At 36.5% G+C, this 22,920-nt stretch overlaps 2 protein-coding genes across 4 annotated transcripts in view; one reads left to right on the forward strand and one right to left on the reverse strand.

Annotated features, from left to right (window-relative positions):
- The window catches only part of exp (expansion), a 150,678-nt gene that overhangs the window by 7,504 nt on the left and 120,254 nt on the right, over window positions 1-22,920 (reverse strand). For all 3 annotated transcript variants that reach the window (XR_016323170.1, XM_028174117.2, XM_028174115.2), the window contains exon 7: window positions 6,115-6,377. Coding sequence is in view for 2 of the 3 variants with exons in the window: in XM_028174117.2 (XP_028029918.1) it covers window positions 6,115-6,377 (263 nt within the window). In the remaining variant the exon portion in view is untranslated. The remainder of the gene's footprint in view (window positions 1-6,114; window positions 6,378-22,920) is intronic.
- On the forward strand, window positions 18,894-21,221 carry LOC114242835 (trypsin, alkaline C). Its single transcript, XM_028174118.2, has 3 exons — window positions 18,894-19,117; window positions 19,680-19,932; window positions 20,471-21,221. The coding sequence occupies exons 1-3, from the start codon at window positions 19,014-19,016 to the stop codon at window positions 20,765-20,767; spliced, it is 654 nt and encodes a 217-aa protein (XP_028029919.2). The 5' UTR covers window positions 18,894-19,013; the 3' UTR covers window positions 20,768-21,221.

Below are 22,920 nucleotides of genomic sequence, written 5' to 3' on the forward strand. Positions count from 1 at the left end.
CCACAAATTGAGATTCACGATTATGTAGACTTCACAGTTGAGTATGACTTTAATTAGATAGTAAATAAGGATTTAATAACAAAACAATATTAAGAGGTATAAAAATGAATCAATACAGTATCTTTACTTTTAGCGTTTGAAGAGTACCCTTTTTTTTTGCTTAGTTGGGTTACTAAGCTCGCAGCCCACCTGGTGTGAAGTGGTTACTGAAGCCCATAGACATCTACGACTTAAATGCGCTACCCACCTTGAGATATAAGATCTAAGATCTCAGTATAGTTACAACGGCTGCCCCACACTTCAAACCGAAACGCATTACTGCTTCGCGACAGAAATAGGCGTGTTGGTGGCACCTACCCGTGCGGATTCACAAGAGGTCCTACCACCAGTAAAATACAATGATGACACAACTCAAAACTTACGTGATTATAACTTTCCTAACAATATAACGGGCTTCGTCAGCACTCGTGTACCGTGAGCTAATCTAGTACATTCAACGTGTAAGCTCTAAAAGTGAAGGCTAACCGGCACAAAAGACAGTTCATTTGTATAATATCAAAGGATCGTCCAAGAGAACGAAGCGTTTAAGTAAATAACAAACTAAAGTGAACGCTTACAATCGTTTATCTCGGACACTACATAGATGAGATCTAAGATAAGTTGATATCCCGCCGAGGGCTACCATTGTTCGACATTGAAGTTGCAATACGCCTTGTCTACAACTGTCGGACAAGAATTACGAATCGACAAGCGTTAATCGTATTGAACTTTCACCTCGTTTTTTATATTTTTTATATTGAGAACTTATTAGATTATTATTATGTTATTTCATAAATAAACGCGTTTCTTGCGTAATCTATATATATATATAAATGAATTGCTGTTCGTTAGTCTCGCTAAAACTCGAGAACGGCTGGACCGATTTGGCTAATTTTGGTCTTGAATTGTTCGTGGAAGTCCAGAGAAGGTTTAAAAGGTAGACAATATGAAAATGCTCGGAATTAAATAAAAATAATAATTCTGTTTTTCCCTTGATGTGTCCCCCGTCGGACGGATTCGGACTTTTGTTTTAAGTTTATTTTATACAAAATCTTAGGTCTTTTATTTATCGATTGAGGCACTACGAAGTCTGCCGGGTCAGCTAGTAAGAGATATATTTGGGCGGATAAAGCCTCAGGTCGCGAACAAGATAGTAAAATTGTGGCACAACCGAAATAATAAGTTGCATAATAATGTCGTGAGATTTGTTGAGATGGATTAAATATACCACTTTCAACGTTTTAATACGGAGTTATACGAATTAATTGTGCATAATTAGTCGTTTTTGACGATATCTTGGGACGGTGATGTAATTTTAGAGATTTCATGCTAATAATACTTTCTAAGACTGAATATATTTAGGATTAATTAGTATAAATATAGGATCCCGTTTAGTATTGAACAAATCTAAATACGTTGTTTTAATTGCAGTACATAAAAACGGTGTTTTTTTACCAATTTTTTTTTTAAGAATATTACAGTCACGGTTTTTTTTCGATTCATGTAATAAAACATATTTTCATAATGCACAGGAAGATACGGAGACCAAATAAACTGTTTATCACACTAATGTATTTTTTTTTTATTACTTCGATTGGTGGACGAGCTCAAAGCCCACCTGGTGTTAAGTGGTTACTGGAGCCCATAGACATCTACAACGTAAATGCGCCACCCACCTTGAGATATGAGTTCTAAGGTTTCAGTATAGTTACAACGGCTACCCCACCCTTCAAACCGAAACGCATTACTGCTTCACGGCAGAAATAGGCAGGGTGGTGGTACCCACATGCGCGGACTCACAAGAGGTTCTACTAACAGTATAGTTAGCCCGATGTGAGAATAGAGCCAACGACCCACGCATCATCTTTTGTTTTTTTTTTATTACTTTGATAGGTGGACGAGCTCACGGCCCACCTGGTGTTAAGTGGTCACTGGAGCCCATAGACATCTACAACGTAAATGCCACCCACCTTGAGATCTTAGTTCAAAATCTCAGTTTTCAGGCTGCCCCATCCTTCCAAACGAAACGCGTTACTGCTTCACGGCAGAAATAGGCAGGGTGGTGGTACCTACCCGTACGGAGTCACAAGACGTTCTACCACCAGTAAAAGAGGAGGAGCATCAGGAGCAATAACGACTGTGCGCCAAGTCAATGTAATTAATAAATGCTCCCTTAAAATATAATTATTTGTTTATTGAGTCAAATGTTCAGAAACGTCGATAATAAATAAAATAAGATTAGAATTACACAAAGCGCCTGCATTTATTTTCGGAGTTGCAATTAGCATAAATTGAGACTTTATCAATACGATATGGTTAGTGTTTATTTTATTTATGAGCTGCGGTTTTATTCCGAGCTTTCAAAGGAGAAATAAATTTAACATTACATTTTGTTTAAATTTAAATTCCATCTTTCATTGTTAACCTCATCAACTTTAGCGTAAAGTTGAAAATCGCAATGTATATTTTATTCGCTTGGGAGACTAATGTGGTCTAATTTTGTTTTATAGACGAGTATGTTTTATTTTTTACTATATGACCTGGAAAATTATATCAATAAAGCATTATTTCGAATACATAAAAATATCTTGTAGTTGTTATTATCTCAAAAATGTTCAATGTTAAAAGCATCTAAATAATCGTGGAATTAAAAAAACAAGCATTATAAATTAATATAAGTTTTGTAATTTTCTGTAAAATTTTAATTTAATATGTATTTTCTTCATGAATATTTAGTCGATTTAAAAACAAGATTTTTTCATTTTGTTTTTGTGATCGCTCCATATGGATCAATTTGAAGATGGCTCTTATCAAGTCTGATGTTTTTTTATTTTTTATTGATTCATTAGCTGTTATAAAAGTTTCGAGATTATTAATGAAATATATACATATAAATGTAGTGAATCAACCTTACCAATTACTGGTCTTAGTATTTGAGATTAGGAAAATAACTAGTTTTATTTGTTCGAATTTTAATATCTGTATTCAAATTAAAAACATTGAGAACTGCCAAAATGTTAATTATTAAAATTATCATTTTGGTACTTCTAAGTTTTTAAATTGTAACTAATAGCGTTTCTATATGAAGCGACTAGTAATCTTATACCTTTAAACGAGCAATTCTTGTATATTAATATATATGTATATAATCTGAATCTCGGAAACGGCTCCAACGATTTTCATAAAATTTAGTATTTCGGGGGCGATAAATCGATCTAGCTATGATTTATTTTCAGAAAATGTTGTTTTATTCGTGTTTTCAATAATCAACTCTTCCCGACATCTCTTGGCGAATAATAATACTATTTTTCTTAATTGAGGGCAACTAACCGCTTTAAAGACACAACAAGATGGCGTTATAAAAAAAAAAGCGGTCATCATCTAGTAAAACTTAAGTGTGATATTGTAACAAAAAACATATGAAAATAATTCCATTAACGTGCTAAAGTTATTTGCAATTTTCACTTTGAAAATTACTTCGCCAATGAGATACAGTAACCACATCTCATCATTATCCTGCCCTTCTCCCAGTCACCTGGGGTCGGCGCAACATGTTTTCTCCTTCCATACTCTTCTATCATATACCATTTCTTCGCTCACTCCCCTCCTACCCATATCGTCTTTCACACAATCCATCCATTTCTTCTTAGGTCTACCTCTTCCTCTAAATCCTTCCACATTCATAGTTAACACTCTCTTAACAACCTCATTTTCATTCCGTCTCATCACATGTCCATACCATCCCAAACGTGCACTCCTCAGCTTCTCTGTCACAGGTGCCACTTTCAGACTTCCTCTAACATATTCATTCCGTATTCTATCCATTCTCGTTACTCCACACATCCATCGCAACATTCGCATCTCTGCTGCATGCAATCGCCTTTCATCCGCCACTTTCGTTGTCCAACACGCTGATCCATACAAGACGGCAGGCCTTATTAAGGTCTTATATATCTTCCCTTTTAGGGGAAGAGGGATGTGCGAGTCACATATGGTGCCCGTGACCTGCCGCCATTTCATCCATCCTGCGTCAATTCTGTGCCTGACAGTACGATCCAGTTCACCGTCGCTTTGGATAACAGACCCTAGGTAGCGGAAGTCTTGACATACTGGCAAAGGTGTTCCGTCGAGGGAAATGGGTGCAAAATTGGAGAGACCGCCAAAATCACAGAACAGATGTTCTGTTTTCGATCTGCTGATTTTTAGGCCAACACTCTCCAACTTGCATCGCCATTTCTCCAGTATGTTTTGGACCTCGAGCCCGTTTTCTCCGACGAGCACTATGTCATCGGCAAACAGCATACACCAAGGGGGCTCTTCCTGTATCTCCGATGTCAAGGCATCCATCACAAGCAGGAAGAGATAGGGACTTAGTGCAGACCCTTGGTGTAAGCCCACTGCCACATTGAACTCGTCGGAATTCCCCGCGGCGGTTCGTACATACGTCCTGGCTCGACTGTACATGGCACAGATTAACCTCACATACTTACCAGGTATACCTTTCTCATTCAATGCCCACCACAAAACTGCTCTAGGTACTCGGTCGTACGCTTTCTCTAGATCAACGAACACCATATGCAGATTCCTGTGCACGTCGCGATGTTTTTCGCACACTTGGCGGAGTGCAAATATGGCGTCCGTTGTCCCGCGACCAGGCATGAACCCGAACTGGTTTTGGGTGATCTCACTTTCATCTCGCAATCGCTTTTCTATCACTTTCTCCCAAACTTTCATACTATGAGACATAAGCTTTATTCCCCGATAGCTGCCACAGTCTTGCACATCCCCTTTATTTTTGTATATGGGCACCAGCGTACTGATGCTCCATTCCGTAGGGATCACTTCTTCTTGCAGCAGCTTATTGAAGAATAAAGTCAGCCACTTATATCCGTCTTCTCCCAGTATCTTCCATACTTCCACTGGTATACCGTCTGGTCCTTCCGATTTTCCATTTTTCATACTTCTCACTGCTTCTCTAACTTCATACATACTAATCTCATTCACAAGTCCGACGTTCTCTGGCTTCCTATTAATCACTCTATTCCAGTCGTTCTCCTCATTCATTAATTTTTCAAAATATATCTTCCAGCGCTCTTTTATTTCGTCATCTCTCATTAAAACTTTACCTGTCTCATTTTTCATACATCTGACATGCTTAATATCTTTCGCTCTTTCTTCTCTAGCTCTTGTAATACGGTAAAGTTCCTTTTGTCCACGAGGTCCATCTAAAGCGGCATACAACCGTTTCTGAGCGTCAGACCTGGCTATAGCAACTGCTTTAGTGGCCTTTTTCTTAAGTAACCACATCTATTGTATTAAAATGAAAACAAGGCAGGAAACAAGTTTAACGGGCAATCTTCAATCTATGAGAGCTTAGAAGGATTTGCAAAATGATTGATATGCTGATATATGATTTTAGAGCTAGCACGGCGTCTTGTGAGCCCGCATGGGTAGAGACCTTCACCCTGTCTATTTCTACCGTGAAGCGCTAATGCGTTTCAGTTTGACGAATGTGGCAGCCGTTGTACTGTAAAACTAAGACTTAGAGGTGCTTGTCTCAAGATGAATGGCGACTTTCACGTTGTTTGATGTATATGGACTGCGGTAACCAATTCACACCAGATAGGTGATAGATAGCAGTGACTTCGTCCGACAATTTAAGAAAAAGAAAAAAACTATGAAATAAAAGAAAATCGCATTTTGATGAGAAAGTAATGTAAGTTTACCGGTACAGAATGTGAGCTACAAGGATAGGAGCTGCCGGTTGCGTATTTCTACGAGTAAGCGTTTCGTTATAAAGGATGGGATAGATGTTACATTATAATCAACATGCACGTTGGAATGTCCATGGACTCTGATAACCACTTAACACCGGGTAAACCGTGAGATCGTTCATCACTAAAATCTATACAATAAGAATCCGTACGTACATTTTTATTGTCATAATTACAGGCCATCTGGTTCTAAGTGTTTACCGTACTCCTTGAACTAAATATTGTGTTACTACATACTACCACTACACTATACTAAATATTATCCGCCCCTTTGTAGGAAACGCGTAAGCACGATACTGACCTTCGGGATATCAGCTGGTCCATATCCATTTTCCCTGGGCGGTAGATTAGGTGGTCTCTCTCCTCGCCTTTGACCCATCTGCATCATCAGCTGCTCCCTAGTAGCCGCGACGACTCCGTGTCCGTTGTGACCGTTGCCGAGTCCGTAGCCTCCTGAACTGCCGCTTGACCCGGAGCCGTTGACATTCGAACTGGCGATGCTGTACGGATCCTCGTCGGGAATTGGAATACGGGGCCGGTTCTTGATGTCCATTGGTCTTTGAACTGCACGAAAAAGAGGAGAAATTTAATTTACGAAAACCAGCAGGAAAAGGAGAGAGAATATCGATTGAGTGATGAAAGTATATCAGCTTTTAGCTGGTGGTGGGACGTCTTGTGAGTCCGCACGGGTAGGTACCACCAGCCCGTCTATTTCTGTCGTGAAGCAGTAATGTGTTTCGGTTTGAAGGGTGCGGCAGCCATTGTACTGTAAAAACTAAGACTTAGAACTCATGTCTCAAGGGTAGCGGCATTTACATTGTAGATTTCTGTGGGCTCCGGTAACCACTTAACACCAGGTGTACCGTGAGTTCGTCCACCCAGCGAAGAAGACAAAAAAAGGTTTTCACCTTCAAAGATCAAATTCAAATAAAGTTTTTAAATGTAATACATAATGAACAAAACTAACAATTTTCTAATTAATAAAAACGAAAAAAAAGTGTCTATTGAATGTGAAAATAATCAAGACATATTATTTTAATGTTATTGTTCGTATTATGATATAATTACAAACAAACTATACTAACTACCAAATAAAGGATTAATAAAGTTTTTCTTTTCTGTTTGTCAACCGATTTTCTTTTTGTATGTTTTACCAATAGCTGTGCTATTGGTAAGTTTTAGAGTTTTTTGGGTGAGGTTTTTGTAAGAATGTCAAATTCACAACATCACAGACAATAAATCTTGAAGTGTCAATCATAATAATGGAATTTTGTTTAGATGGTGGATTCTAGTTTCCTAATTCTGACTGCAACTTTGGTTTAACTTTTAATGTATTATTGCGAAGTCTTCGAATATCTTCAGTGACCTAGATGGACAGACTCAGCTCCTAAGGTCATGATCCTAAATGCTTACTGGAGTCCTTCAAAAAATGTTTTCATTATGTCTATTCTTCCTAAGCATATGACGTGGTCTGGGGACCGGCGAGGGGGGCCTAAGAAGACGACGTGCAAGCTGCTCTGCACGCGTTTTACGCAAGAGCATCCGGGTGATGGAAGGCCGGCTATCCTCGACCCACGCTGGTTCTGGCCCAGCGGGGTATTCCGTAGGGTAACCCACTCTAACCGGCGCCATCTAGGCGGGCTTCGGACAGTCTGCCGACCGAGAGGGCTGGTGGTCGTGGCGCCGACGACCGCCAGTCCGGCGTCCCGAGGGGGAGGGTGATGGGAGAGATGTGCTCCGCACTAAACGCTTCACTTTCCCCCCTTTGCCTTGTCATGAGTTCTGTCTCATGCGAGGTTTGGACGTTGGTTGTTGAGCGACAGGAGGTTTTAGTCAGTTCGACTCTGACATACCCCGCCCAGTATCCCCAGAAAAGGGCGGAAGTCCGGCGATTTCCTCCTGACCAAAAAAAAAAAAAAAAAAAAAAAAAAAAAAAAAAAAAAAAAAAAAAAAAAAAAAAAAAAAAAAAAAAAAAAAAAAAAAAAAGCATATGACGTTTTCCAATAAAGCAAAATGACGGCGACCCGCAATTCTTAATTACGCAATAAAAATTTTTAATTTACATTCTTTCATCGTCGAAACCATTCATGAACGCGCCTTACCTCTGAAAATTGCCCAGGATATCATCGTATGCAATACAGTGTGCTAAGTGTAGGTTTTTCAACTTTCTCGTTAGCATAAAAGCTAACTCTAATTTGTATGCAGTTGGAACAGGGCCCCTGGCGGCAAACGTAGGCAAACGATGAACTCTATTAGTTAACTTTTTCGCTATCGAGAACTTTAAAAAACTCGCACTAAACACACAGAGCATCTAAACTATGGTCAAGGTAGTTTTACTCCCCAAAAAAAAACAATAGCTTAGAAGCTATACATTAATTGCTAAAACCTTTGTGTTTTGACGTAACATCTGCCTTTACGTAGTGAGGTAACGTTAGAGCCACCCATTCGCGTGCACTGAGTCATCGTGTGTCAAACGAAGTGAAGGTTTGAGTAATTACCGTGGAGGTGTAATGAAACTCTGTGCATTTAGTTCGGCGTTAATCGTAGGTCGAACACAGTCGTGAACCGGTGTGATTGCCATCCGAAGTACATCACGACGCTGGTGCGCAAGCGTCACTAAATCGTTTTCAATTGTTGAGAGCCTCGAACGATTCCATTGTTGATATGTGTTTATGATTTCACTAAAAACATATTTACTGGTGGTAGGATGGAGCGTGAGTCAATAGGTAACTCTATTGCCAATTTCTAGAAAGAATTTGAAGTTCGCGCGTTGTCCCGACATCATCATTCTCCTGCCCTTCTCCTAGTCACCTGGGGTCGGCGCAACATGTTTTCTCCTTCCCTTCTCCTCTATTATATACCATTTCTTCGTTACCCTCTTCCACATATCGTCTTTCACGAAATCCATCCACTTCTTCTTAGGTCTACCTCTTCCTCTATAGCCTTCAACATTCCAGTGCTTGTATATTTTTACCGCGAAAGAAAACACACGTTCTGGTCTATTCGAGAGCCTTTATGCAATTTAGTCGTGGTTCCCATGCCGTAAAGTGGGGGGAGGAATATGTGTTTTATTCACTGTGGTCTCACACATAGCTCGTGGGATCGTCAGCCGTAATTTAGATGTAAGAATAAAAACGAAAAAGGGAAAGGTGTCTTATGGATACCCGTTTGAAATGGACGTCTCTTTGTATTAAGTAGTGATTAAAATTAAAAATAAAGAGTCGTTGTAAAATAATGAAACGCATCATAAAATGTGAATAAATTCGAATAAAGTTGTTTTTTTCATATATTTTTTTGGAATATTAGTGAAAATAATATATAGAACTATTTTATTATTTATCGTAAATATAAATTATATATATTTTTTTTGTTTCAATTCCATAAGTGAATGGGTAGTGCTTCCAAAATCATTGCAACAATATAAAATATGTATGTTGGTTTTTGGGGTCGTTTTTTTATTGTTATACTTTTTTCGGGCTGCAAGAAGGAACTCAGTCCCAAAAACATATAATATCTAAATAGGCGAGTAGGTATTCACAATAATTTGTCTTCGGTGACCACTTAACAACGGATGGATGTTCTCAACTGTTCTTTAAATGCATAAACAGATGTAATTAATAAAAAAATGCTGTTTTTTTTTTGTTAATTTTGTTCTATATATAGCTAAAACCGTCACTGCCAACAAGTCGACAAATATTCAAATCAAACAGACAAAACATTTACATATTAGTTATATTAAATAACTAGCGACCCGCCCTCGCTTCGCTTCGGAAACATAAAAACACACATGAAACCAAAAAAAAAAAATAAAAAAAAAAAAAAAAAATTGCCTATGTTCATCAGGAACAATGTCGGCTTCTAATGGAAAAATAATTTTTAAAATCGGTCCAGTAGTTTCGGAGCCTATTCGAAACAAACAAACAGACAAATCTTTCCTCTTTATAATATTAGTATAGATATAGATTGTTGTAATTCTTTACTACGAATTCTATGTACTATGTATGATTGTCAATAATTTTCTGCATTTCCCAAGTATCTCACGCACGAGCTTTTGAAATGAATTAATTATTTTTAAATTATAAATTTGTGGGCACACTCTATAGTACCTTTAATTTGTAATTACAGTAATTTACGCTTGGGTACAAGGTGGCTATTACAAACACAAAGTGATCTTAAAGGCTTTTATGGATTTCGTGGGATGATGAGTCTTTTTGTTTTAGATTGCACAATGAAAGAATATTTCGAAGAATGATTGGCTTCGTAAAAAGAAATAATAATTCAAGCTACTTAAAAACAGAGTTAGAAAAATTACTGGTAAATGAGATTTCCCGAAATTATTAGACATAAAAATTAAAAATGATAAAATCAAATTTAATAATGAATTTTTACAGAACAATATAGTAAAGATCTAATAAAATTTATTACAAATCTACTGCCTTAAAAGATAGTTGAAAGCGTTAAATAAGTTGATTAAAATAAGATCAGTTTTTAAGATGTGTCCAAATGTAGAAATACCGCAGACGCCATGCTAAAACGGCATTAGAATCCAGATGAACTTTGTATTCCGTGCCTTGAATGCCAATGAAATGTTCCGACAATGGTGAATGCTAGTTAAATGGAGTGATTTGTAAATTTATTCAGTTATCTGTGGTGTCACGTAATACATAAATAAAAAAGTTTGATACGAGAGCCATTTTTTGATCTACTCAAAGGTGATTGTCGTTTTCGTAACATTTACCTGCATTTCGTGTGATCAACACCGCATGTTCCTATGCTATCATTTACTGAAACCGTTTTGCATAACTACGATCACGATTTTCTCTTACTCGATTTTTAATGCTTCAATTGCGCCAGTTTAAAATTCTATAATGCGATATAGGTAAGTAGCTTTGGACTTAGTGGTCTAGTTATGCCACAGTGAGTCACGACTGTTATGTTCAATCTTCATTACGAAATTCGAATTGAAGCGATGATAAATATGTATTGGAACGTGGACCAAAGATAGCGTTCGTTTTACCGTATGGAAGTTTCAAAGTGGGTGGTGGCGCTCACGCTGTGATGTTCGGAAGTCGCTTAATGAGCCCAGAGTTTTTTTACTGGTGGTAGGACCTCTTGTGAGTCCGCACGGGTAGGTACCACCGCCCTGCCTATTTCTGCCGTGAAGCAGTAATGCGTTTCGGTTTGAAGGGTGGGGCAGCCGTTGTAATTATACTGAGACCTTAGAACTTATATCTCAAGGTGTGTGGCGCATTTACGTGCTAGATGTCTATGGGCTCCAGTAACCACTTAACATCAGGTGGGCTGTGAGCTCATCCACACATCTAAGCAATAAAAAAAACAAAAAAAAAACGTAATTCTGCTTCAATAAAAAACAAAACTGGTCCGATCTTCTAAATATCAGGAAAATATAAATTTCACGTACATTATTTTGTCCAAAAATCAAACTAGATTTTATATTTGAAGATATTGGTTAAGAACATGTCGGAAATCGTGGTAAAATTAAAATCTGGATAAACTACAGCACGAACGATGTGTATTATTGTGATATCTACTAAAGGGACCGGGTCCCCACGTTAAAATGTCACGACTTCTATACAGAAAACATTAGATACGTTACTCATTAGATTTATTCGAGTTCTCGAACCGATAAATAGTAGCCTGACCACGAAACCACGGCAGAAAATCTATGAACGTATCTTATCCCATGCGGAAAATCGCGGGAATCCACTAATGTGGTTTCATTCCCGTAGGCCCGGAGTGATTTGAACAAAACCAATATTGCTCCTTGATTTGTTGCTAGCTTATCTGTATAGAAGGGATTTGTCGGAAGTTTTACGTACAGTTTGAGTGCAATGAGGTGCAATATATCTTGAGATCGATGGAAGATTGCATTGTTGCGCAACATAATGATGATGGCTACTGCAAAGTTACGGTTGGCTCGTGGCCGTCGTGGTTGCGTCTTATGGGAATTAAATCCGTTATAGAAATTAATTTATAAATAAAATTATCTCGCCTAGCAATATCAAGGATGCTTCTCAGCCATTTGTTAGTTGCTAAGAGGCCCTTTTTATTTTAATATTTTACAGTGAGGCTTCTATATCTTCATATTTTCGTGTTTTTAAAGCTATTATATAATACAATATCAACATTTTCATAGAGGTCGTTCGACAATATAAACATGAAAATAATTGTATAACCTTTATATTCATCTGTATTATATTTACGAGTATATTGATATACACTTTAAGAATTTTAAAGTATTTTGCCGGAAAGGAAAATATCTTATTATCGACTTAACTCGATAATAAGATATACTCGCCTTTGGCATGCTGTTTTGATGTGGCATGTTGTTTGTTTGTGTATTTTTTTTTAATTACTTAAATGGGTAGACGAGCTGAGACATGAGTTCTAAGTCTCGGTTTTATACCATAATGTTTCTCCCACGTTTTAGAGGGTCATGGTAGCTACCTGTGTAGGCTCACAAGACGCCGTACCACCAGTAGGACTGTAGCAGGACTAGGAAATAAAGAAAAAAAATGTTTTAAGTCCTCCATTACGGAGCCATTGATTGCTTCAATATCATCTAGGGCATTAAGTTCGACTGCTGTAATTTGCGAAATCAAGAAGCATTTATAGTTCCTTATTGCTACCGGATCGCCTTGTAAGTTTATTTATCAGATATCGAAATTAATTAGTAAAAGGTACTTTTAAAGATGCAGATAACTAAAAACATAGACACGTATGGTCTAGAAATTCAATCTAGCCTGGTAAAAGCTAATTTTAATTCCTTACTAAAAATAGACAATCAATACCGAACAAGTTGATTCTATAATATTTGTCTCATTAATTATACTGCAAAAATTTATTAAAATATATTTTTATTATCATCATTATATATCATATTAAAATGTCATTCACAAAGAGAAAATTAAATTAGGATTATAACGACAAAAAAATAAATCTTTAATGTGGCAGCCCTATAAAACTTACACTTGCGACAACTTTTTTGTCATCAAATTAGTGAGATTCGGCTCCGATGATGTTCATACTATCGAATACAAATAGTTTTTTTTCTAAGTCTGTTTATTGGTTAAGATTAATCACGCGTTACCTCCCGTAATTTGATGGTACGAAAGCCAAAAAGTTTCAAGTCGATCGGAGTATCCACGTGCGAACACATAGATCAGAATCATAATAGTAAAACAAATTATTTTAGGCCATTTATCACATTCCGAATTACCGAAGTGCATTATTTAAACATCGCGCTGTCTGATTTTTGCGTGAGAATCTCACTTTGTATCGCAAAAAAAAAAAATATAAATTAGGCGTCGTTAACGATCAGTTTAAGGTCAGCTCATTGTGTTTAATAACGCGCGGACCCAAATCTCCGGAGGTCCAAGACAAGGTAATTGTAACATTGTTTTCATCGTAGCAGCAGCCGTGTGTTCGCATGCAGAAAACACCATTCAATGGTAATTATTCGGTGTTGATGACGCGTGACCACTCTCAAAGGCCTTGTACCTAACCGCCGATACAGAAAGACATGTAAACAACGTTACCAATGCCATAGCTCCCACGAATCACTCTCTTAATCTATAGGTATATTAATACGTGAAGCAAAAACTTTGTATCCCTTTTTACGAAAATTGCGCGTATGAAATTTTCCACACTTATATAGAATATAGAGAAGAAGTTCACAATGTTTTTATATTTTTTTTAAATAATGCATAAAAATACATTAAATCAATAAAGAAAACATTACACACACCATACTATTTATGGTCAAACTTTTGATCTTGACGTCTGTGGTGAAATTGAGAATAGATTAAATTTTAATATTGTTTGTCTTTATTAATATTTTTTTATAGTGTAGTCTTGGCGATGTTTGTGATTAGAGAACTATAAAATACAATCATAATAGTGTACAAAGTTACAATTCCAATTAATTATAGTCGAATTTCGACTACTGCGGGACCTCTGGTAAAGATAAAAGCGAAGAATGAGTGAGCATCATTTGAAATGCGGGATAATGCATTAAGTCCCACGCGGGTAATTTTGATAAATATTACTCTGAGTGCAATATTAAAATGTTTTTTTCTTTCTTTTAGCTGTTTATTGATAAAGGAGACGGTAAGGTCTTCAGTGGAGCTATGCGTCTCTGTCCGGAGTGTCAGTGTTAGGCGATTTATTCGCTATGACACGTATTGTGCGGTCGTGGCTGGTTTCTGTTGATTTTTATGTTTGATATTGCTTGTTTTCTGAACAATTGCGTCAGACGCAGCGTGAAATGGTTTTGTTGTTGTCAAGCTTAATGATTTATATCAGCGAATGTGCACTGTTTTAGATTGTATACCATTACTTGCTTCATAAATTTATTTAGTAAAGGACAAGGCTTTTAGTCGGCGACAATATGTGTAATGCAAGACAATAAAGCCGTTTTAAGGAATGTTATTGGGGTTCACTTTATTCTGTAAACAAAACAATTTGTGAAGGATGTCTCAAATATACTTTAGTTCTATGGTTCTTTAGCCTATGTTTTACCGTGAATTAGAGCGAGCAACTAATAGATCAAGGTAATTACGAAAATATGCGGAACATAATCTGAACACTTACAAATCATGGTCGGTGTTTATTTTGACGATATTTTACTTGTGTGTAATTTCGATAATTATAAACAAGAATATATTTAATATTAGTTTTTTAAGTCAGTGTTTCTCTATTAATTTAAAGTGGACAACGGCTTGGCTCTGTCCCTGGCATTGCTGAAGTCCATGGACGACGGTAACCATTCACCATCAGGCATACTCGTCTGTCTACAGGGGCAATAAAGCAAAATCGTGGTCTAAAAGATAAAACGTCTGACATATTATTATGTAATTGCTTGTATTATGCGAAGCTACTGTATGCTGGTTCTAATCCCGTTGAATACATAATATAACAAAGTCTCAAGCAATTGTTTGTCCAGCCTCTAATGATTAAGGTTCTTAAAGCTATGTCGATGCCCTGCACTTTCTCCGCACTTAAAGGCGAGATCAAATTAGTTCAGATTATAACGGAATGCGAATTGATGGAAACGCAGTGAAAAGATTATTTGTCTACTTTATTAATCGCACTATACAGGGTGTTCGACTATATAGAGCTAACTTCGCCAAATATAAAATTTGTTAATTACTAAAACGACACACAAAATGAAAACACATGAAAAATAGTGTTTGTGATTCTGAACGCGAAACTCTAAAAAAATCCATTCGAAAGTTTTTATTTCATTATAATTTTTTCTACAGCTTCAAAATACACGAGAGGCATGACGTTGACAGGTGGTCGCGACCAAAATGTGACTTCGGTGGACCCCTCCTCCCCAGCGGAAATGTTGTCGATGTCCTGGGACGAGAGATGCGGTTTGGTTCGATTCTCTTGTCTTAACGATCGTTGATCTATCCATATCACGGCTCTGATCCTGGCTATTGATTAAATCGTGAAGTCACTTTTGACTTTATTTCCAATTTTTTATTCTATTTAAATAAGGTTTTCTCGGTTGAATACGTTGAATATTTATATTTTACAATTTTTGATATTTCCAATTAGTTATTTCACAGTTTTGGCGGTTACGTTATAACTCGTGAATCTTCTGTTTGGATATGTGTTTATTATTAATGTCTACAGTCAGATTTATATCGAATTGCGCCTTGATTACGATTTCATCGAAACTCAACAAAAAATTCGACAAAAAGTATTTAGTCGTGCCTAGGAGCACTAGTTAGCATTGAACTTGAGAGATACGATATCAATCGCTTCTGACCTTTCCAATCCGTAAATGGAAATACATTATTATTAACTTACGTAATATATACGTGATAATTTGCCACGCAGATATATTCTGGATAGAACGAATTCATTGAAAAACAACAAATGTAACCTGTTTAATGAATTAATTGAATTTTTTTTTTATTGCTCAGATGGGAGGACGAGCTCACAGCCCACCTAGTGTTAAGTGGTTACTGGAGCCCATAGACATCCACAACGTAAATGCGCCACCCAGATGAGATGATTGAGATACAAGTTCTAAGGTCTCAAGTATAGTTACAACGGCTGCCCCACCCTTCAAACCGAAACGTATTACTGCTTTACGGCAGAAATAGGCAATTCTGTATTGTCATCAAAAATCAGAAAGAGCAGCTAAAAGTCAAGTCAAAAGATACACCGTGAGGAGTTGCTAGCATACATGCACATCAATAATATTAGAGGATTTCTTTCAAGCCTTTTCTGAAGACAAACGTATTGCATATTAAACGTCTAACAAACTAAGTGGTTACGGAATCGTCCCAACGTGAACGATAAGACCCACATTGCGAAATAAGGTCTAAGTACCAACTGTATAGCTTCGGCAGAAATATGCAGGGTAATGGTAGCAACTAACTGCTCTCACGCTATATCATTATATTATCATTTGATGTTTAGAACACTATTTTGGTCAGGAGGAAGTCGCCGGACTTTCGCCCTGCACTGGGAATCGCTTGCGGGGCTTGTCGGAGTCGAACCGACTAAAACCTCCTGTCGTTAAAAAAAAGAAGGACGTTATTGTTGTTGACACGTGCGCCGATAAACGTATAAATGCTTTGCGAAATACAAGAAACAAGGTAATATCGAAGATGCTAAATATGTCGCGGTACGATTTTAGCAGCGATTTTCTATATTTTTTTATTTTTTTATTTCTTAGGTGTGTGTTAAGTAGTTACTGGAACCCACAAATATTTATAACGTAAATGCGCCACCCATCTTGAGATATAAGTTCTAATGTCTCAGTATAGATACAACGGCTGCCCCGCCTTTCAAACCAAAACGCATTACTGTTTCACGGCAGAAATAGGCAGGGCGGTGGTGCCTACCCGTGCGGACTCACACGCAAGAAGTCCTACCACCAGTAATTACGCAAATTATAATTTTGCGGGTTTGATTTTTATTACACGATGTTATTCCTTCATCGTGGAAGACGTTCGTTGAAATGAAATGTAAATGAATAATTATAAACCTTAATTGAATTAATATATGTTAGCCTCGTTCCTAATCCAATTAATTCAAACTTTATCAACTATTAAGTTCACACAATAAATATCGTTTTAGAATACAAATATTTTTTTATAAGATTATTTTGTATTTTACACCACATCGCTTACATTATTTACAAGTTTACATTATTTAATTTACTATTGCGCCTAATCTTAATGGCAATGGATATTGAGATGAGCTCCTGTGTCTCTACAGCGAACCTAGAGCTTAGCGTAACATCCTTATTCTGGTTTAAAAATGTACTCATGATTTTCTGATAATCAATCATTCCTTTCGTTCGGAAACGAAATATCTTATTTTATGACGTCATTAGCGTAGTTTTAAATACGTGCTTATTGTCACTCTTACACCAATGATCGTGTTATGCACCTTAGAGTCAGATGAGCTACTATAAAAAATTATTAATTTGTTATTAAGTATTGCGTAACTTGTGTTGTTGTAGTTGTAATGCTATACACACTCCAGTACCCATACTGGTACGCTGGTACATATGGCCCTCACAAGTTGTCTCCACTTGACCCCGTCTTGCGCTTGCTCCTTGACAATAATCAATAATAGTTGCCATCCTTACATGTGATGTGATAAAACAAATTAAATCGTGAATTAATCATAATCATTTAAATAAATACTTAACCGATAATGTAGATTAAAATAAAGATACGTTAACCTATATAAGGAAACTGAAGTTATTTTCATCATATCAATTTGTTCGAAAATGCGTACCGCCATATTGTTGTTTGTTTTCGGTTTGGCAGCTGTCACAGGTAATTTGATTAAACTATAATATTATCTATACTGATATATAAATCTACGGTGGTTTTTACGGATGTTCCGTTATAGCTACTAAACCATGCATCCGATTGACTTGAAACTTGGTATCCATGTAGAAAATACATGTACTTAATGGATAGGCTAATATTTATATGAGTGATGGACTCCCTAATAATAATGACAATAAATAATAATGTTAATTTTAAATGCCCAGCGAAGCGGCGTAGTACGGCTATTAATTATATATAAATAATATTATAATTTATTAATTTTGTAATCATAAATGAGCAAAGACAAAAACTTAACTACTACTTTCTCTTCAGTATATTAAACTGCTTTTTTTTCATATGTGTATTGAACAGTTTTAGGTGTACTTTTCAAAATGTGAAATACAAAAAAAAAAATTAATGATTATAATAAACTAATCGAAATTTTGAAGTTTCTATGATTCCGATTGATTCTCGATCATTGCGCGAACAATAAAAATATTAAATATCGTATAAGCGATGAACTTTAATGAGATGAAACTATTGATATTCAGTACTAAGTAAAGTAAGTAAGTTTTTATATTAACTTTCCAATCACAACTGTGAGCTGATTTAAGCGCTAAAATCATAAGGCCTCGTCCAAACCATAAGGCATTGTGGAATATTCGAATTTGTAATGCTAGATTCATCTTAATCGAGGTCGAAATCAGTTTTTGTTTTAAAAACTGATTTTGACCTCGTTAAAATAAAATTGTTTTGAATATTATAGAGAAAATCAACTATAACTATATATAATATTTGTTACTTTGTATCGGCAAAAAAATCTACATTCAATCATGGTCACAAATTTTATTCTGAAATAAAACTTTTGACTAATCTCGAATTATTTTAGAGTGATTGTTTAATTTTTAATTCATGGTGGAGAAATGTTTCTATAATATGCATCCATATACCTCAAAGCTAGTTATTGTTCGATACTGAATGAATGCGTTACGATTGAACGGACGCTAGTACGCAATACCAATATATAACTGTCTGCTTACGTTACTGGCGACCAAAACATAGTCGAATTACCAAAATATATTACCAAATTATACTTTCGTCTTAATTATCTTCAATTGGATAGCATTCTCTCCATCGGACTTTGTAGAACTTCTATGAAGCACGTGAGTGTTAAATAGCGCAAAATATTTGAAAACGGATATTTTTTTTTAAATTTAATATTGGTTTTCACTAAATAAGCAACAAGTGTCTCGCCAACACGTTAATACTAGCTTTACAAATTAACATTTAGTTTTGTATTTGATTAGCCGGGCCAACGAATCCACAGAGGATCGTTGGCGGCACCGAGACCACCATCCAGCAATACCCTGAAATGGTGGCCTTGCTATTCTCGTTTTTGGGCACCTCCTTCAGCCAGTCATGCGGAGGTAGCATTCTGAACAGCAGAGCCGTCCTTACCGCCGGTCACTGCGTTGTGTAAGTTATTTCATTTACCTGATAAACCACAGTTTTAGGCATCAACGATCTATTATTCAGTAATGAGATAATGTTTGGCACATGAAAATAGGGTACTGCTTACAGCTACCTAAACGCAGAGCCAAAAATATGAAACATGGCTATTCCGATCGCCCGAAACATGTCTTGTCGGATCCCCCGGATTCATTGTCGGTGCTTTTAGGATCCTCATGCACCGGTCACCGTCCTCCTCGAACTCGTCGATTACGAAGATGAGTTCGACGAGCGAACTAACCCATAGACACATCCCACTGAGTTTCTCACCGGATCTTCTCAGAAGGTCGCGATTTCGATCCGGTGGTAGACTCTGCGAAGCACTGATCTTACTAGGGCTTTTGTTAACAAATTCTCTCTGGTTCAGCCCGTGAGCTCACCTACCGTCCGGACGTAGCTAGAATAGCCCCTTAGGCTCCCAGCGACGAGGTAGGGGAAAATAAAACTGTTGTGTCCAATTTGCTGTCCACCGTAAAGATATAAGTCAAGGCAGATTCATAGTTTAATTTTCTAATGTTGTTTGTTAAAGTGGTGATCCGGCATGGCGATGGCGTTTACGTGTAGGATCCTCCATGCCCAATAGCGGTGGCATAGTTCACAAAACGAACAGAATCATTATCCATCCCGGCTACACTACAAGTCTTGGCAACGACATTGCGATCATTCATTCTGCAACTCCATTTTCCTTCAACAACGCCGTTCGTCCCGCTAACATAGCCGGCTCAAACTACCCATTAGCTGACAACCAAGTTGTTTGGGCTACTGGATGGGGTTCTATCTCTGTGAGTTTCAATTTGTTTTTTATCATAAGCTAATCCTGACTATGTTAAGTATAAATATCGATAAAATGTAAAAAAAAAACGCTGTTTGACCACTTGCGCGATTAAGATAAGTTGCGTAATAGCGTCTGAAGAATGAGGTATTATGTGACGTTGCTTAGAGAAATGACAAAACTATTGTCATTTTTTATAATTACGTTAAAATTAAATGTTTATCTGGAATTTTCAGGGTGAATTTAAAACATAAATCTTCACTGTGCGTTATCCGAAACACACTCATATTTATTTTGAAGGTTATTTACATAAAACTTCTATATCTATAATATTTCATGAGATTTTTTGTAATGGAGAGATAGTAGCCACGAGGTTTTTCCAGATTCAGTACAGGGGCTTCACATATTTTATGAGTGAGACTAACGAAATTTAGAACAAACAAACAAAAGTGCCAGCTGGTTACGAGTGCCTATCAGAGGCAATAGGAGCTTTAGTTATTTAATTTTAAATCGAAAATAGTTGAACTAACTTAGTTTATTTGTTACAGTTCCATGGTCCCCTGTCACCTGTCTTGCGCCATGTGCAAGTTTACACAGTGAACCAAAGCATCTGTAGGCAGCGTTACGCGGAAATCGGTCGTAGTATCACCGACAACATGTTGTGTTCTGGCATTTTGGATATAGGGGGTCGCGACCAATGCCAAGGTGACTCCGGTGGTCCCCTCTTCCACAACAGAAATGTGGTCGGTATCTGCTCTTGGGGTGAGAGATGCGCTTTACCACGATTCCCTGGTGTCAACGTGCGTGTCACCCGATACACAGCCTGGATCCAAGCGAATGCTTAACTTCTGACTTCCTTAATTATGATTAGTCTCTATATATAAAAATGAATTGCTGTTCGTTAGTCTCGTTAAAACTCGAGAACGGCTGAACCGATTTGGCTAATTTTGGTCTTGAATTGTTTGTGGAAGTCCAGAGAAAGTTTAGAAGGTAGATAAATATGAAAATGTTCGGAATTAAATAAAAATAACAATTTTGTTTTTCCTTTGATGTGTCCCCCATCGGGCCGATTCGTTTTGTTTGTTTTAAGTTTATTTTATACAAAAGTTTAGGTCTTTTATTTATCGAATGAGGCACTACGAAGTCTGCCGGGTCCGCTAGTTAAGTAATAAAGTTTTAAAAAATTATTGAAAATAAATTTCTCTCACTTTTCATGAAGTCTTTTATTATTCAATGACGCCGTGAATGTTGATTTAAAATTTCTTCATACAGCAAGAATCCTTTAATTTAATTTTTGACATTTTGAAAACGTCGCCGTTTTCGTGGATAATAAAAACGTCGTGTGATCTTCGAATCTGTAGATATATCTTTAAGAGATACGTCAGTTTTACATAAAAACATATCGAATCGCTCCTTGACCATGATTTAATCGAAGCTTAAGAAAAATAAAAAATAAACCAACAAAAAGTAATTGGACTTTATGAGGTATTGGCGTCGTGGCTAGAAGCACTAGTTCGCATTGAACTTGAGAAGATGATATCAATCGCGTGGTTTTTAGCGCGGAAGCATATTTTTTTCTTAATTGTTGCGATGATCTGACCACAAAATGTATGAGTGTTTTTCTAGACATTTATTTGATTGTAACAGAGATTGAATATTATATTAATTGTTATCAATCATTGCCGAATTTTCAGGGTAATACGAAAAATAAGGGTCGCTCTGTGTCGATGTTTTAAAAATTTTCTATTTTTTTTATCTGTGCGTTTTATGTGTCCCTGCGGACGTTTTCAAATAATTATAGCTTGTCAGTTAAGTTATCTTGAATACTAGCAAGTGGGCTGGCTAAAAATTAGTGGAAATAACAATTAATTTAATGTTTCTTATCCTGTTGATACTATTCAGGATATTAGAGCGTAGTTATAAAAAATATTGTATTATCATTGGACCTTGATGGATGATTGGACGTCTTGAAATCGATAAAAATAATGTTTAAAGATTCCGTTGCATACATTCAGACGTAACTTATAAAAGCATGTTAAAAATTCTACGTTACGCTTAGTTATAAAGTAGGTATGTAGTATCTTTCCAACGTGAAAATGTGTAGATTATACGACTAATTTTGATTTTTAAGGGGTTTTATGATCTGCTAACTAAGACCTTTAAGATATATCTTATTTTAATTTATATGCTTGTTTTTATGAACAATGATGATATGGAGTGAAATGAAATGAAATGAAGATGATTAATTTGAGACATTAATCAACTGGGATGAAATTTAATGAAATGAGATGATATGGGATGAAATATAATCGCAGTAAAATGGTGGTCATTTACTGAGATTTTTTCAGTGGACTTTTTGGATGATCCCGAGAAGTTCCGTCCAGCGGCTTTGTTTCATTTTCCCACATTTGTGCACTTTCACAGAGATTAAACAGTTAATAAACCACCGTTATTACTTATTTAAACCTGAAGAAACACTAAATAGACAAAATAAAACAAATCACACAACTTCACTCCTCGCGTTCCTGTCAAAAAGTAGACTAATTTTTTTTTATGAGCATTCGTTTGTAATATTATACGGTGTTAGTTATCACATAGTATGAAAATTGCATTCTATATCCACAATTTTTCTTGCAAATAAATGTATAATAATTTTGCTATTCGTACACAATTCAATATCTTATTAATTTGAGGCGAACGTTTGTGTTCGTATCCGGTTGTCTGACGTGGACCTTGCTTGTAATGAACAACTGCTATTTTCTAAGCTCTGAGTAAATAGCCATTTCAATTTGGTATCTATTTTATAGAATTAAAACTTTGTAACTGTACAATTTAGTGTCGCGTGGGGCCTCCAATGGTTTTTATTTAGTAGCATTGTCTGGTAGTCAGAGGCAAATGGCAGAGTAGAATCGATGTATGCCGTAGACATGAAAAAAAATAGGAACAAAAGAAGATTATAAGACTACCAAAAACAGAACGCAAAAACGTAAGCAGATGA

The sequence above is a fragment of the Bombyx mandarina genome, chromosome 05, assembly GCF_030267445.1.
Source record: "Bombyx mandarina strain Sakado chromosome 05, ASM3026744v2".
In the NCBI taxonomy this organism is placed as follows: Eukaryota; Metazoa; Arthropoda; class Insecta; order Lepidoptera; family Bombycidae; genus Bombyx; species Bombyx mandarina.

Coding starts and splice junctions, on each gene's coding strand:
- LOC114242835 (XM_028174118.2), top strand. CDS start 19,014: ATGGTGGCCTTGCTATTCTCGTTTTTGGGCACCTCCTTCAGCCAGTCA. Junction 19,118..19,679: donor ACCGCCGGTCACTGCGTTGT/GTAAGTTATTTC, acceptor TGTTTGTTAAAG/TGGTGATCCGGCATGGCGAT. Junction 19,933..20,470: donor CTGGATGGGGTTCTATCTCT/GTGAGTTTCAAT, acceptor TATTTGTTACAG/TTCCATGGTCCCCTGTCACC.